The sequence below is a fragment of the Gymnodraco acuticeps genome, unplaced genomic scaffold, assembly GCF_902827175.1.
Source record: "Gymnodraco acuticeps unplaced genomic scaffold, fGymAcu1.1, whole genome shotgun sequence".
NCBI lineage: Eukaryota > Metazoa > Chordata > Actinopteri > Perciformes > Bathydraconidae > Gymnodraco > Gymnodraco acuticeps.
The window spans coordinates 3,413,824-3,430,346 of record NW_022989985.1 but is presented as its reverse complement, the minus strand read 5'-3'; the positions used below and the strand labels follow the sequence as shown (position 1 = coordinate 3,430,346).

At 38.4% G+C, this 16,523-nt stretch overlaps 1 protein-coding gene across 2 annotated transcripts; it reads right to left on the bottom strand.

Annotated features, from left to right (window-relative positions):
• Positions 1–171: 171 nt before the first annotated feature.
• ulk1a (unc-51 like autophagy activating kinase 1a) lies at positions 172–14,957 on the bottom strand. Of its 2 annotated transcripts, none has more exons than XM_034212722.1 (27): positions 14,510–14,957; positions 14,327–14,419; positions 14,200–14,241; positions 12,878–12,910; positions 12,727–12,763; positions 10,947–11,120; positions 10,378–10,451; positions 10,190–10,291; positions 8,949–9,007; positions 7,853–7,935; positions 7,710–7,760; positions 7,516–7,607; positions 6,966–7,119; positions 6,826–6,886; positions 6,585–6,665; positions 5,943–6,068; positions 5,712–5,842; positions 5,339–5,418; positions 4,832–4,962; positions 4,489–4,604; positions 3,758–3,883; positions 3,472–3,614; positions 3,093–3,268; positions 2,881–2,999; positions 2,269–2,426; positions 2,017–2,152; positions 172–1,211 (listed from the first exon to the last, which is right to left on the bottom strand). In XM_034212722.1, exons 1-27 carry the CDS (start codon positions 14,597–14,599, stop codon positions 1,168–1,170), a joined length of 2,712 nt encoding a protein of 903 aa, XP_034068613.1. In that variant the 5' UTR covers positions 14,600–14,957; the 3' UTR covers positions 172–1,167. The 2 variants fall into 2 exon arrangements, with proteins under 2 accessions (XP_034068613.1, XP_034068614.1); XM_034212723.1 differs by having other exon boundaries at positions 6,966–7,062.
• Between the last annotated feature and the right edge of the window lie 1,566 nt (positions 14,958–16,523).

Genomic DNA, 16,523 nt, shown 5'->3' with positions numbered 1-16,523 from the left:
GATCTCGTTCTGTGTCCAGGAAGTGGTGTACCGAAGAAATAAAACACAGCATTGTTTTTCTGTAAAAAGGCCTGATTTGTATTTAACTGAATCCAGCTCTAATTGTAATGTTCAAGTTGTGCTTCGAGATATTTGATTTAGGATGGAGAATAAATCAGATTTGAAGAGCTCTATCGTTTTACAATAAATATTATTTATTTTCATCACACAGTGTTTAACAATTATTTTGGCAAATGTCACTGGCAGTCATAAAATACAAGTAAAAGAGACAATTTGGTACATTCTTACAAACTTACCTTTGAACACTACAATTTTTATATGTGTACATTCATTTGTGAGAAACTAGTGTAGGATTACTATCAGGCAAAAATAAAACACACAATCATTCAAATATACCATCTTTTACAAAATCTAATGTGCACAGATACAAACACTTATCTGATAAACAAAATCAATGTAGCATGCAGTTAACTACATCACCACAAGGCATTGTTGGATCAGTGGTTGTAAAACTAAAATCACATTAAAATGTCAAAATATACTTATTGCAGTCTAAGATGTAAGTTAATATGACCGTAGACTGTAAGTCTAGATTACAATGAAGACAATTATAATGCGTCATCTACTACTCTCTTGTGACGCAAAATGTGAATAAGCAGGCACAGTTTTACTATAACCGCAACACATTTGGTCATCTCATCCAAAACATTCTTAATTCTGGTGACTAGTGAACCTTTACAGTACATATAAAACCAGTGCTACAAATACAGAAAACACCTTATTTGTTTCTTGTTTCAAGTAAAACACACATTCAAAATCAGTTAATATATAATCTGATTCTATGTGCAAAACAACACACTAACTTGTACATTCTGTAACAAAACAACACTATACTGAAAACAATTTCCCTGATTGAAGTATTCAAACAATCATGCCACAATCTGTCACCGTGAACCTGTACAAAACAGGACCTGCAGTCTTTTCTGAGCATTTATGTAAAGGTTACAGAGTGGCTGGTGGGATGAGAGCAGATGCTCCAGTGGTCATTTCCCTTAAGACAGGTCAAAAGTGCTTGAGTGTATTGACATTCATAGATCCATCTAGGGCGATGGATGAGTCAAGATAATGCAGTTTGTGTGGCTTCAGTTGTAGAACTTGCGGCTACTGTTAGGTCTGTAGTGCAGTAAGGCGTCTCTCAATACACTGCTTACCTGAGAAAAGAGAGATTAAAACACATAGGATTTAAAATGACACCTATTGTATTTAGTAGAAGTCCAGCTAGAGATGCAGTTTTTAGGAACGATTCTGATTCTCAAGATTCTTTTACTCTTTATTTTTTCGCAGGTTGCCATTTTTATTTCTATGCATTTTTCATCAGCATACACAAATATTTTTTTGTTTGCTTCTTTCATAGAAAAGTAAAACTCATTTGTATTATCATAATAAAACATTGACTATTAGAATAACTCCACCAAGATACAGGACCTTCTCTCACCCTGAATCAAACACATTTGAAAATAAAAGTGCTCCAGGTGACAGGTCAACTAAAAAAGAACTTAAAATGAATTATGGAATATCCAACTTTATTTAAAAAAAATTATAATTTCCCAGAAGAAACAGTTCAACATATCTAACAAAACGCTTAATGCTGTTAATATAAAATGTCCACATTTCTTGTGAAAGTGCTGCTACAAAACTGTCTGGAGTGAGATCTCTCAGAAGCTGAACGGTTCTTATAACAAACTAATTGCTGTTGGCTATATTTTACGTAATATTCAGCAGTCTTAATATAAATACATCTCAATATAAATGTATTAAGAGCGTGAACAATGTTATCCAATAGTCTTATACTTGATTGCATCCAACACCATGTGGCACAAATAATGAGACTCATCGGTCCAACAACACCGACAGTACCGATTATTGGGTACTATACGGTACGGTTCATTTATAATGCCTAAGTTTAGCATTTAAACGACCATATTGTTATTTGTGTGTCAAAGTTCTGCCACATACATTTATCTATGCTGTCAATGTCCTTCTGCTCTGTGATGATCCGGGACAGACCCTCCATCAGCAAAAGGGCTCTTTGGTAGCGCTGGACTGATGCTGTGCCATACTGGAACATCTCGTCTAGAGCAGCACTCTGTACCTGAATGCAGCAGGAACACATGCATTACGTCTAAGATAGAGATGCATGCTGGACATATGCATTTAGAATTAGATTTGAAGTGAATATCAACATCCCCTGCTGCGAGGTGAGCTCACCATGTGCACAGTGTGGCTGTAGATGAGTTTCTCTGCTGTGAGACCATTGAAGCGGTCCATTAGCTTCTGCTTGTCCAGCAAGAAGGTCTGAAGGCGATGGTTGAGGTTGCGACAGTATGTAACACAGCGCTTGTACAATTCATTCAACTTCTTTATCACTGCACAAAGGAAATACAGTATACAAAGACCTCTTATTATTATTATTATTATAACAAATGATTATGTACTGATAGTTATTGCATCGATACTGAATCAAATAGCTGGATCGGGTAAAGGTTTAGATGACAATGGGGCCATCTATTGAATTCTATACCATGTTAATATACTATATAAATCATATACTAGTATTTAGATCATTGTTTGAGTTGTGACCAATTTGTAGCTGCCTTTAAAGTGTACACTTGAATAGTAATTCCACTTTTCCACAATTTCATAAATGTATATCTATGTATTTATTTGTTGTATTTTTTTTCTTAGGAAATCAATGTTCAAGTGAAGTGTGATGTTGTCTTACAAATCAAAGACGATCCTGGTTACCTCCAAAAAGTGAGGTAAACAGCTTATTAGTTAATAACTGGTAGTGGACCGGTCTTCACTTTCGGTTGATCTCACCTAGTTTGACTGTAGCAGAGGGAACAAGTTTGCCTTGTTTGATCGTCTCTTTAGCGGTGTGCAGTGCCGATGACAGAAACTCCTCAGCCTTCATGTACAACACCAACTGCTCCGCGTAGCTGGAATATGCACAAACCAAACAGCAGTCATTTCCAAGTTCTTAGGGAAAGTAGCGTTTGTACATATTGATACAAATATATCATGCCTCTCACCTCCATTCTTTACTCAGCAGGCTGATCTGATCTGTCACCAAGCTCTGCTCTAGAAAGGAAACATCAGGGTTGCTGGTGGCATCCACCCCCGAGTCTTTAGAAGAAGCCAATTCCATGACACAGACGACAAACGCCAAGGTGAAACGCAGGTCGCTCAGAGCATCTGTATGAGTCGGCTGGGAAAATCACCTTTAATATTAGGCTCATCTTATGTCAATCTCTTGAAAAGCACTTGGGAGTGGATTTGATTTGCTCAAAAGGCGCTATATAGATAAAATGTTGGCTTGGTTGATTGATCTACCAAAAATACATTATGTATGTAACTTAAAAACAAGCTGGAGGTTTCCCCCCACAGTATCATCGTAGTATTATTCTGTACCTCCATCAGTGTGTCTTCAGGGAGCTCTGGAGGGTGAAAGACCATACTAGCATCCATGGCTTCAGTCTCACTGTTTCTACGACTTCCTCCCTGCAGAAGGCGACTGTTCAGTAGCATGGCTGAGTTAATGTAGCTGGGGGAGCCTGCATTTAAGACAAAGACAAAAACTACTGAACTCTGAACAGCAGAAATATATCCCAGGGACATCTCACACACCTACTACAATACAAACTTAAAAAACGGTTTAAAATGAATGCACTCAACAGTCAATATTTCTCACACCTACCTGAGAACATCCTTGACAGTGTGCTATCAGGAGGAGTGCCTCCTCTGGAGGGAGAACCCATCGGGAAGACCACAGGAGGGGGGCTGTCTGAGCCCGGAAAGTCTCTCTGACAACCAGAAGGTGGAGCTGTGGGAGCAAATACAGGTTTAAGCTAAAGGCAAAGATATCCCTAAACTGCAGCTGAGTAAATGACATGGCCAAATGCATAGCAGTAGTTCCCTCAAAATATATGCTTTGCATGTAACATCAACTTACCACCAAAATAATTTAACTATATTATATTTCACATATCTTTTCGGCGTAGGTATTAATTGAATTATTATATAAAGTGTTTTCTTTACATACATATAAAGGGTGATTTCACTTTATTCTGGTATAAAATTGAATTTCAAACTAAATACATCGTCTTAAAAATAATATTTGGTGTAATATAAACTCTTATGCAAAACGATCATTATGTGCAGTATCAATATTTAATATGACAGGTGCAAACATGTGAATTTCAACCATGCAGTCTGTCTTCTATTTTTTTTGTTAGTCTTACCGTTTACTTATTATTTGCCTTTCTTTACTTATGTATCTTGTTGCACTGTCCCCTTTGCTGCTTTAACAGTAACACATTCCCTGCTGTGGGACTAACAAAGGATGATCTTATCTTATCTTAAATACTGGTGACGACAGACAAACAGTATCAGTAGAAATAAATCGAGAAGCATTTGTTTAAATGTTACCTGTAACGTCCATGCTTTTCTCAGCGTTCAGGCTCTCCGTGCTTCCCTCTTCAAAAAGGTGAGCTCCAAAGGCGGCCTTCAATAGCATGTCAGATAGCCGGGCTGTGCTTAGTGATCTGGACATACATCCACACACACCATGGACAGCGTTTAATAATGTATCAGGTGGCATATATTTTATACTGTGTGACATCTCTAGGTGCCAGGTGCCAGGATTCATTTGAATGGCAGTCTCAATTAGAAGTGACAACAAGTGCCGATTCATTCCACTGTAATATGACTTTGTAGGTTATATTATCATATATAAAGATAGTTAAATAATAATAATGTAATCATATTATACCGTTCTGAACTTTTAAAAAGGCCGCCTTTATTGGCTGATTTCCTGCTGAGGTTGGTCTGGAGAACAGGAGACGAGTCAGGGGTTTGCAGGTCATGGACTGTCATCCTGCGGCTTGGCAGTCTTGATTTGACCTGTATTTGAAAAGAAACCAATTGTCTTTCAAGCTTATCTGAAATGTGTCTTTAGGATGACTTACAAAATATGTCCAGGGACTACAGATGAAAAATAGCCTCTTGGCATGATTAATGTGCACTGTTAAAATAAATGAATACATACAAATTGTTATTCTAGCATGTGTACTTTACAATGAGGTGGTGTTGGATTTCATTATAATTTGATTTGATTGTTCTGCCTGAGCTGCTGTTAGTCTGTGCACTTGTATAAAATGAGGCACTTTTACCATTTTGAAAAAGGTGAAACAAAATTGCACTAATTAATATTCTGCGAGCATTGTGACACAAATGTTCATGAATGTACTGGTAATGTACTAGTTCACATGAGGCTGACCTTGGGACTGGGGGGGTCCTGCAGTCCAGTGTTTGTGCTGAGTGGGAGAGTCTGCTCCAAGGTTTTTGGCGAAATTCCAGCTGGAGTACAAAGTGTTACAAAGATTAAACCATTGAACCAGAAGTATGGCAAGAATTGTGCATATTCCAGCTAAGTGATTTAAAAAACAAATGCAATTATGTCAACATAAAATCTTTGGGATATTATCAAACTGACATATTTAATATGGTGGTTTTTGCTCACACCTTAATTATCCTAGTGGCCAATACAAGTGACATTGCATTGCACTGATGAATCCCCATGTAGTGAGTTAAGTGTGATGTAGAGAGTTGATTACCTAAATAGGTGAAAAAAAGCTGATCGAGACACATACCTAGCGGGGAGGACTGCTGTGTAAAGGCTCCTCTAGTTGCCAGCCGTGGGGTGTTGAAGGTAAATCTTGGACTTGGAGCTCTGCAGCCTCCGGACTGTGGGGAGTCGCTGTCGGCACAGCAGAGTGTGGCCCTGCATGACACGAGACAACGTTACAAAAATGCAGAAGAGAACAGAGAGGAACTGAAGTGGGATGGGAGCAGAGTTGAGAAAACAGAGTGACTATACGTGCCTGGTGGAGCCATGCAGGCCAACAGGTTGCAGGTTCTGCTCCATACGGTGGTAGTTGTGGATTTGTGATGGGACAGGAATGGGCACTGAGGGTGTGCACGTACGGCCAATCATATCAACAGGCTTGCTGCATTAATACAAGAGTGAGTCAATTAAATAGACACAGGAATGTGAATTCACATATAAATAAATAAATAAATTACGTAATAAATTATAATGTTGAACCTACAATTAATTTAAGGAGCCATTACTGGTTTTTTTTTACAACCAGAAGTTACAAGACGTCTTAATTTACTTGGATGCAATTAAAACACTTTCAAGAAGTTTTACTTCTCAGAATGAAGCCTGCTTTATTGTCTATCTTTTTCTAATTTGGTAATTTATTAAACAAGTTAAATGTGGGGTCATTTTTTCATAGACTTCCATACTACCACATTTTGCAACCAATTTATCATACTTATACTTATAATATGATTGATTTTTTTCTTCATAATGATATCTAGGACACTTTCGCATTGACTTCACTTTTCAGGTCAGGAGATGGTTACTTGGTTTGAGCTCAAATGTAATCTAAGATATGTACAGTATCTCAGAACACTTTTTTATCTTTCACAAAATCTGAACCAGCCTGGCTTTATCTTACCCAGTGGGCTTGGAGGGAGAGTGCAGCAGGGGAGAGGGGGGAGGTGTCTTTCCTGCATTTCGCTCAGCAAGTGGAAAACTCCTAAAGAAATAAATATGTTAGTTTGGTCTGCACATGATATTGTTGAATAACAAAAGATTTTGAAAAACATTTCTCAACAAATCAATTTTGCGTTTTTTCTACAGCCAATGAATCGTAGGACGTTTTATTACTGTTACTGTGTTTTTGTACATATACTCACCCACTGTATATCAGGCAACTCTCAATGGGTGACCCAACTTCCAACTCACATATGCAATCACCTTCAAAGCAGCAAAATAGGAGAAGTCACACACAAAACAAAATAATCTGATTTCTGCAGAGTGAGGTTCAGCCACTTACTTGGATACTGGGCAGGCACCATGACATAGTCCTCTGTGTAACATGACGTGTTCTTAGTGTCGTGATTGGCTATTTCTTTCAGGAAGCCGGGGGTGTCCTGTGAAGGTGAATAGCGCAATTTGGGCTGAAGACGGTGCATTTCTCCTTCGGAATGCTAGGAAAACATAAAATAATTATCTGACAATTTTGCAAATGTCTGTACATTACTACCACATTGAAACTGAATAGCTCTTTGACTTTCAATACAGATGTACTATTCCTTATTTGCTATATTTCTATTGTATTTTCTTATTTGCATATTTATGTTTTGTGTAAGCATTTATTTTTAATTTATTGTAGTTTTGATAATATTCTTTTTTTTCAATATTTGCTTTTTATTTACATTTAAATTTATCTTACTGTGTTTAAGTATGAACCAGTATGCACCAAATAAACAGAATTTCAAATATGAAGAACTGTTACATAACTGTGTATACCTGTAAACAAACAAATGATGACCTTATATATACACATAAAAAAGAATAAATCCACAACAGATAGATGTAGGTACTTGAGGGGAGGCCGGATGGGATGTGGAGGAGCTGTCAGAGGAACTGGCCGAGCCTGAGCCGGGAAATGGAAGCACGGGAGCAGCTGGAGAACCTGTGAAAGAAAACCATAAAAGTGATATCGTTAGTACACCAGCTAGAACAACATATGTATTGCTTTTAAACTGTACAGAAACGAGTTACATAGAGTCCATACATTTCTTTGTGGATGACCTGATCTCCAAGAAAGGATGGTGAAAAAACTCATCTGCAAATAAAAAAAGATCAAAATGTAAGAGAGGCTTTTTAAAATAGAATGCTGAAAACAGGTTCTAAATGTTAAAAAGGAAAGAAGCTTACCAAAGCTGATTCGTTTTTGGTTGCTCCTCTGCAGAAGCCCCAAAAGTAGATGTCTTAAGTTACTAGAAGTCTCTTTTGGGATGCTATGAAAAAAGATAAAAATGATTGAGGGTGGTTAATTTCTGCATACAGCTTTATACACTGTAAACTACTTACGCTGCTATTATTTTAAGTGATTTTATATATAGTTCAGTGTGTTCAATGTGTTTGCATAACTGATGTAGTCTTAAAATAAATACTATTTAGGTCACTTGGGTTTGGTAAGATCAGAGTGAGCTTTAAAATGTGTGAATATTTAATCTTATTTGCCGCTTCAATTCAAAACCCTAGGGCATCATAACACTCCCCTCCAAGTATGTGTGTGTGTGTGTGTGTTTACATGTGCGTGGAGCTGTGTGGGTCAAGTGGAAAATGATAAGCGTGCAGGTCACTAGCTGGCAGCTCAGCACATGCTATATATAGCCTGTGACCTAAGATTTCCAACGACATAATCACTCTGTAGCTATGTTAGTTTGACAATAAAGAACCTTGAACCTTGAATATAGAATGACAAGAAAACAACCAACTATGTCTCCCCCCTGCATCTCAACATGTGGCTTTATCACAGCGAAAGATAAGCGTGGCCACCAGCCATTACGCTGCCTGGCAAAGTACAACATGCAAAGACCTTTGAACGCTTTCCAGATCCAAGTTCTGAGCATGTGGGTTGATATGACTTTAAATAGCCAGCCAATAGGCATTTGGTAACTGATTTCAAAGCATAGTCTCACACTTTTACATGTAAAACACCCCATATAGAGAAGTATTTCATAGGCAAGTTCTTGATGATTAGCCCTGTTAGGTGTCAGTTACTTACACAAGAGGATTATTTTTAATGGGGGTATGGGATTTATTAAGTGCTAACTACCCAATATGTATTTCTGTGTTCATGTGTGTGAAGCTACATGGTTTGTAAACTGTCTGTCGGCACAACGGACATCATTCACACATCAGAAAACTAAATGCAGAGAAGACAGATCCCCCCCGTAATCCCTGTCATCTCCTCTGCGTATTGTGTGCACAGATATAGATATTGTTGTTGTCGTTGTCCACTGACCTGGGTAAGAGGGTGCTGTTGCTTTCATAAAACTGACGGAGCTCCTGCGGTGTGCTGGCCTGTACACAAACACATAAACAAATGACACCTGCATCTTTAAACATGCGTTCAAATGAATTATAGTTGAAAGTCAGACTATTTATTTGACTGCATTGCTACTCTGTATGCCACAGAGCATATCATCCAAACATAAATAATATGTAGGTGTTAATAATAGGTGGAATGCTTGGTGATGCCAAGCATAAACATCATCCTCATGAGCAGCAGCAGCTGTCCTCACACCAACCCCTGCACTTATCTCAACTCAGGGACCTGCCTGGCAGAAATAGAAGGCAATCTTCCCTCTCATTAAAGGGAAATTAATTCAAGGAAATGGCATCATAAATAACCTCAAAAAGGTAAAAAGAGGTCATATATGGGGATGAAATGGACTTCAGTCAAAGAAGGGACCAAAGAAAGAAAACATTAGCATCTGTTTATACATAAGTCACGACTTAGGCAATCTGCACAGTTCAGTTGTGTCATCTGACAGCCACGTGAACAGTAGAAAGTAATACCAAGGGTTGTGAAACATTATTTATTCTGGGTTTGAAAAATGGCCTGCAGCCATTTCCACTTGTCCTCCATCTGTAAATAAGGTGCTTTCCTAACAAGTGGTCAAGAGGTTGCAGAAGTTTCCAACTAACAACCCTGAAGACCAGGGTGAGTGTCACCTTGCAGGGAGGCAGGTGCTTTTTAATGGTTGTGCTCATAATCATGAGTTGAGATGTTATGAAAGGGATGCATCATGTTCTCTTTTGTGCTCACAATAATGAGAACGCCCTTTCCAGGAAGTAAAGCAAAACTAACCCATGTAAGGGTCCTTAGCAAGCATTTGTTGGCCGATGCTGACTCCATTTTCTTACATTTTACCCTCTATATCTGTGGAACCAAATCTACAAAACTGCAGGTCCACTGTGACTCTAAGTTCATTCAAATCAAGGCCGAAGACTTTTCTTGATTGTATTACATCCAATATTTGTAATTTCATAAACTGCACTGTAACTTGTATTTTATAGCTGGGTTTATTTTAGTTTTGCATCTTTTTATTTTGTATTATCTAAGCTTTTAATTACTGTTCTTAATTGTACATTTACCTGCCTTGTTGTTGAAATGTGATATATTAAAAACTTGCCTTGCCTTCACACCTAAAAAGAATGATGTTTCAGTTTTGTATGTTTTTATTTTTGTGTGCCTCTCACGTGAAAAGGTGCCTTCCCGGTCAGACACTGGTACACAATAGTACCTATGCTCCACAGATCAGCCTTGGCATCATAGTTCTGGGACATGATGACCTCAGGAGCCTGCGTGCAGACAACCACAGACACCAGTTTAGAGTCATGGTGACATTACACTTTGATGTTAGATTAAACCTGAGATTAATACTCACCATGTACATGGGAGAGCCACACAGCGTGGCTGCCATAGTGTTTGTCTGGAGGTGACGTGCAAACCCAAAGTCAGCTGGAGCGTGGGAAACGTCAGGTGAGGGACAAACAGTCGAGGGTAGGAATGGAGAAAATCAAATATCAGGATATTGTTAGACATATACTGTACCTCCAATGATATTGCAACATGGTTGTAGGGTTGATTATAGCTGCATTTAGAAAAGGTTTACACAATACGATTTTTCAGAAGTGTTGATATAATAACTAAGTGGGTAAAGCAAAATTACAAAACAGCTACACCACACATGTGAGTTTAGAAAATGACATCAGTTACTGTAATGCAGCATTTTAAAACCACTGAAAGACAATACTTTTGCCATATTACCTATTATATATTCAAAAATCTAAGACAATATCTAGTCTAATATCAGATTTTGTATTATTATTTTTGCACATTCCTAGTAGAGTGTTTGTGAGTAGTGAGCAATCAACTCACTCCATGAACCATTGCATTTTCACAGACAAACTGTTCGTTTCCTTCCTCTCATACTCTGCAGTATTAGGTCCTTACCTATCTTGAGGCAGGTGTTGTTGGGGCTGGACCTGCGCCCCTCGGGGTGGCAGAGTAGGATGTTTTGGGGTTTCAGGTCTCTGTGGAGAATGCCTTTGCTCTGCAGGACCTTCATGGCTTGACCGATCTGATGCAGGAATACTCGGATGGTGTCCTCACTTAACGTGCCCTTGGCTGAGGGATGAGATACATGAAAGGATTCAAGAGGAAGTTAGCAAGGCAGTGAATGAAAGGTTCACCATAATGCATGGTATGTAGATACACGTGAATGCGTGAAGCGACATGAATTCCAAGCTATGAACTATTATTTTGATATTTTATAATTTAATTCTAGGTTGAACTCTTTTATATAAAAATATATATATAAGCTTGAGCAGATCCCAATGTAATACAAACTAAGGAACAGGTCAAACTAAGCTGAATTCTGGGTTTACTTGATAAATGAAGAATGATAGTTGCCTCTTGAGTATATTAATTGATAATTTGACTAATGAAACATATAAATAGCTATTTTGCATTTTATTTTCTAAAATCTAAAGAGAAGCATAAAGACAGACCAGTAAACTTGGTAAAAAATTGTTGTAGCAAATTAAGAGTCCAAATAAAATAAACTAGTAGATGAATTGAAGAGTCAATCAAAAGGACATTAAGTACTTTTTTATAACTTCTGAGTCATTATTAAGGAGCCTTTTTGAGCACAAAAAGTGAAGTGATGTTTTAGGGGATTCATTGGAATGGGGAATTCCAAAAATCATCAATCATTAAGAGAATAATAACCACAGTAACACCATACAGTGTAAAAATGCATGACTCTAATCAGCGTCCCTGCTGTCATACTTCTTGGAAGAGAATTTTGTTTACGAGAGGGCTTCATTTGGATATGAATATGAGGGCCGTCTGACACGCTAGCCCCCCCCACATCCCCTCCCCGCACATCCAGTATTTCTAGCTGCTGTGATTTTCCACCGGAGCACAGGAGATAAGTGAGTGGCAGATGGGTGAGGTCATGTGGGTGCTGCGTGAACCTTTCCAACACTGACTGAGTGTTGTTCTCCGAATAGCTAGATGGGCCTCCTTGGCAGGCCCACAGAAGGGGCGAGTCTAAAAAATAAGAGACGCTGGCAATGTGACAGAATTAGATCGAGGAGGTAAATTCACCCTGGGAAAAATCAAGCACTCCAGTTGCATCATCATATTTTGGAGCAGGGTTTGAAACTTGAGGCAGAGGACATTTTCGGCATCATGGTGAAGTGAGAAAAGTTTTTTTATCATTCTGAACATTCAAACGTGGTAAAATAAGGTCCTCAGAATAGTCATAAACTGAAAACTTAAAAGGAGTTGTTATTGCCACTCATTTTGTAATGGTTTCTACATAATTTGTAGGAAAAACCTAGAGGGAAAGACTTATCACAAGCCAATTCCTGGGGTTTAGCTTTATCTGGGCTAAGCACTAAAGGGAGTATTAGTGATCATTTTCCCACTGACATGTTGGAAACCTGAATGATGTGGTTGTTCTGCGTTTCCTCTTTAAAATCCTATTATTTCTTCAAAACACTGATCAAGCTTACTCAAGCCTCTTAAAAGCATTTCAACTGACGTGCCTGTACGACAGTAAGCTGCTAATACAAGTTTACACATAACAAACTGAAGGTTTGACCCTCCGATGCAGCAGCAAGAAGTGATGTGAATGTCCCCTTTTTTGCTTTGACCACAGGGGAAACGGAAGACTTTACAGTACTGTAGGAGCTAAATTAAGCCCAGCAGGATGTGGCAAACTTACAGTGGAGGTACTCTGCCAGGTCGCCTCCATTGCAGTACTGAAAAGATGAGACAGACAACTCTTAGAAGTAGCTTTGACAAAGCTTCCTTGTTAGTGATGGTGGTTTGAATGTCTTTTTCCACAGACTCTTAGTGTTCATAAAAATACTCACCTCCATGACGAGATACACACATCCTCCCATTTCCTGTTGAGAAATCAAGATTCAATGCTTGTTATCATTTTCAAATAGTGACTGGAAACCTATGTTAAGAATATGAATGAAAGTGTGAAAAGTGACAAAAATAAAATCACATTTATAAATCACAAATGCATAATTAGGACATATAGTCAAAGTCAACTTTATTGTCAATCTTTCAGTTTGTGTGTACAGACAGAGAGATCAAAATATTGTTTCCCACAATCCTGAATAAAAAAAATACAAATATATATAAAACATGTATATACATATATAAAAACATGTATATACATATTTTTATATATATATATTTTGATTTTTTGTATTCGGGATTGTGGGAAACAGTATACCAGCAACCCATCAATGTGCAAAAGGTTACTAAACAAGTGACAACAACTCATTTCCTATTCTCAGATGACAGTTTTTTGACACACTTTTTCAAGAAATTCTGGGCCCCCTGTCAACATTGAACTCAGGGGCCTGAAATGGGACCCCGTTGTGGCCCCTGTCCAGCTCCAACCCCCCTGAATCATCAAACACACCTCACTTTATTTGGCGCCCCATTTTAGCAGCCGGGAAAAAGTCACAGACCGGCAAGATGATAAGGGTTGGGGAAAATTGTAATTTGTTTAGGGTGTTATTAGTTACAGTTATGAGTTTTTGACTTGTATATCAAGTTAAAGCTAGAAAGTGGAGTGAAACTTAACTATTTACCTCTTGTAATTTTGTATAAACAGCATCCTGGGTATTAGGATGCAGTGTATCACTACATAATAGAGAGCAGGTAAATGAAGAGACAATGCCATCTACTGCAGCCTGACGTGAGTGTAGTCATTAGCTTTGCAAGCTGGTGTGTGTCAGCAGTGAGATGCTACTCACACACGCATTCTGTGTTTTATAATCCATTGTTTAACTGGCTGCACCCTGCCATCTGTTAGGAATAGTGAGAGATCAGCTCATCCCTGTCTGCTGTCTTGCAGGTGTCAGTAAGGTGAGAAGATAAAAGCCCGCAAACACACTTCTTAGCAAATGGCTAATGGCCTGTGCTGTGTGGCTTCAATGCTAATACATCTGTTATAAAACCAGTTTGCACTTCAGGGCTTTGAGTTCACTACTCTCATGAAAAACTACAACATCCAACAGCCAAATCTGTAGTGCATGAACAAGTGACGTTCAATGTTGTGGCAACATTTCAACCATGGATGTCACTGAGTTTGGTGACTGAGCATATGTGTGTGCTGATGCTTGTGAGAGGAGGAGAGAGGGGAAAAGAGAAAAACAAACATTTCCATTTTTACCTGATAGTCAAGAAGTCGGACAATGTTTTCATGTTTGAGTTCCTGGAGAAGATGGGAAAACATTTTAGATAAAAACATACACAGAGGCGGACAATATGTGTGGCAACATTACAATTTAACGTATTACCTTTAATATTTTGATTTCTTTACCAAGCAGAGACTGAGATTTGGCCAAGTTTTTCTTGTTGATACATTTCACAGCAACTACCCAGTCACGTTTCTTAGAAAAGTAAAATAAAAGCAGGAAAACGTCAAGAATCCTTACAGTTATCAATGAACACAAACTTTTGATCTCACATATTAAAGTTACCTCTTTATGTCTGCCTCTGAACACAACTGCAAAAGCCCCATGTCCAATCAGGTCTTTCCTGTTGAACTCAAACTTCCCAATAGTTTCCATGGATAATTTTTTTAAAAACGCGTTGAAGTATCCGAGCAGGTTCAGGAGTTTGATTGTCCAACTAAAGACGACGTACAGTCCCACGGCACTTCCCTCTTGCCGGTAAATCCCATTTCATTGATGGAAAATAAAGTCGTCACACATGACAAGCTTTAAATATCGATGACAACATGTGTCTGTCAACACAAAATGTACAAAAACAACGTGCGTACGAATAAACAACTGTTTAAACAAAGTATTAGCGATACTGTGCTCATTTAAAGACCTTTTTAAGTGTTAGCACCAATAGAAGTTCAAAGCTGTTGTTAAACGCTGTTTGTTTTCAGACACGGAGCTCAGATATTATTGTCTTACTCACCTTTCTACATACGCTTGAGTTATTCATATCTCACGGCGCGCATGCGCAAAAAGAGGTTTGGTGATGGCGCCTTCAGGGACACCTCGTAAACTCCTAAGTCAATGTCTCAGTTTGGTTAACACTTATTTATAAATAAACTCTACATGTAACTCTATATCAAGAAGGAGCCATTTCCAAGTGTGGGTTTTATGAGTGCTGGTGTTTTAATGTTAGCTGTCTAGTTTATTAATCCTTGTATCTACCGTCCAATTATTTTTTCTTTATTAAACACGTAAACAGAAGAGCGTCTGAGAGGCCTTTTTGCTTTATGCTTTTTACTAAATGGGTCCTTGGAGCGAGGGGCGGGGCGAAACTCACGGAAGTGATTTCAAAACAAAAGCCCTCGTTTGCTTGGAACGGTGATAATATTATAAACAAAGGGAAACAAGGTGAATTTAGCGATCACAGCGAAAACGGCCAAGACACACATTGAGCCCAGAAAACGAATGTTATTAAGGGCTGTAAATATAATAAGCCTATGTCTGAAATGGTTGTTGTTAGGAGATTTAAACTATACAGCGATTATTATTCCTGATATATTTGACGAGTGATACAAATATTTGTTACCACAAGTCCGTAAGGAAACTGACACTGTTGGACTCGGTTCTAGTTTGACTGCTACCAGAAATAAAATGAAGTACTTTTACTATGTAGGGTAGGCTACTTTGTGAGTAATCCTCTGTCAAAGTCCCCTCCATAGTAGCCTACATAATGCATGTTTTTCTGCTATCTTTGATGAATGATAAAAATATAATTTTACCATTAGTTCTTAATGAAATGTATACTGTTTGACTTCTTATTAGTTAGCCTACTACTAACAATACATTGAAGTACTTTTACTGTGTATTTTTTGGGAAATACTCTGTCAAAGTCCACTGCTGAGAACAAAATCAAGCCGCTTCGGCTAAGTTTGATGAGGGAATTATTTTTTGTTGCCATTAGTTCTTCGTGAGATTGATCCTGTTGGACTCAGTACTAGTGAAACTACCCCCACAAGTAGCCTACTATGAAGTACTTACTGTGTACTTTTCCAGTAGCTTACTCCTCTGTAAATGTCCCCTCCTGAGTACAAGAATGCATGTTTCTCTGCTGTTTTGAATAAGCGTTAAAAAAAAAACTTTCTTCCTGAGACTTATATTGTTGGACAGAGTATTTTAAGAGGATATGGTGGACATGATATCAGCAATACTTCCAGTCAGTACTCCAGCAGCAGCATTTTTACACCTTGGAAAGTCTTTAGAGTCTGGCCTGGATAGCTGGTCACAAATATCCTTCAGCACACTGACACACTCTGTCACATGGTTGCCCTCTTATGATGCTGCTGTCTTTTAAGATTATTTCTCAGCCGCTAGTTCATTCCTCGCAGATTCTTCAGTCTCATCAGCCTCATCCTTCCATCAGGCCCAGTCAACGCCTCCAGCACACTTCCAGTGTCTGACTCCATATGATATTGTCCTGATACTGTAAGGGTGATGCCCCATGATCACAAAATGACCCCTCTAAAGTCTGAGTGCCAACTGCTAAGGA

Coding starts and splice junctions, on each gene's coding strand:
- ulk1a (XM_034212722.1), bottom strand. CDS start 14,599: ATGGAAACTATTGGGAAGTTTGAGTTCAACAGGAAAGACCTGATTGGA. Junction 10,452..10,946: donor CAACACCTGCCTCAAGATAG/GTAAGGACCTAA, acceptor CCCACGCTCCAG/CTGACTTTGGGTTTGCACGT. Junction 4,963..5,338: donor AGGACCCCCCCAGTCCCAAG/GTCAGCCTCATG, acceptor TTTCAAATACAG/GTCAAATCAAGACTGCCAAG.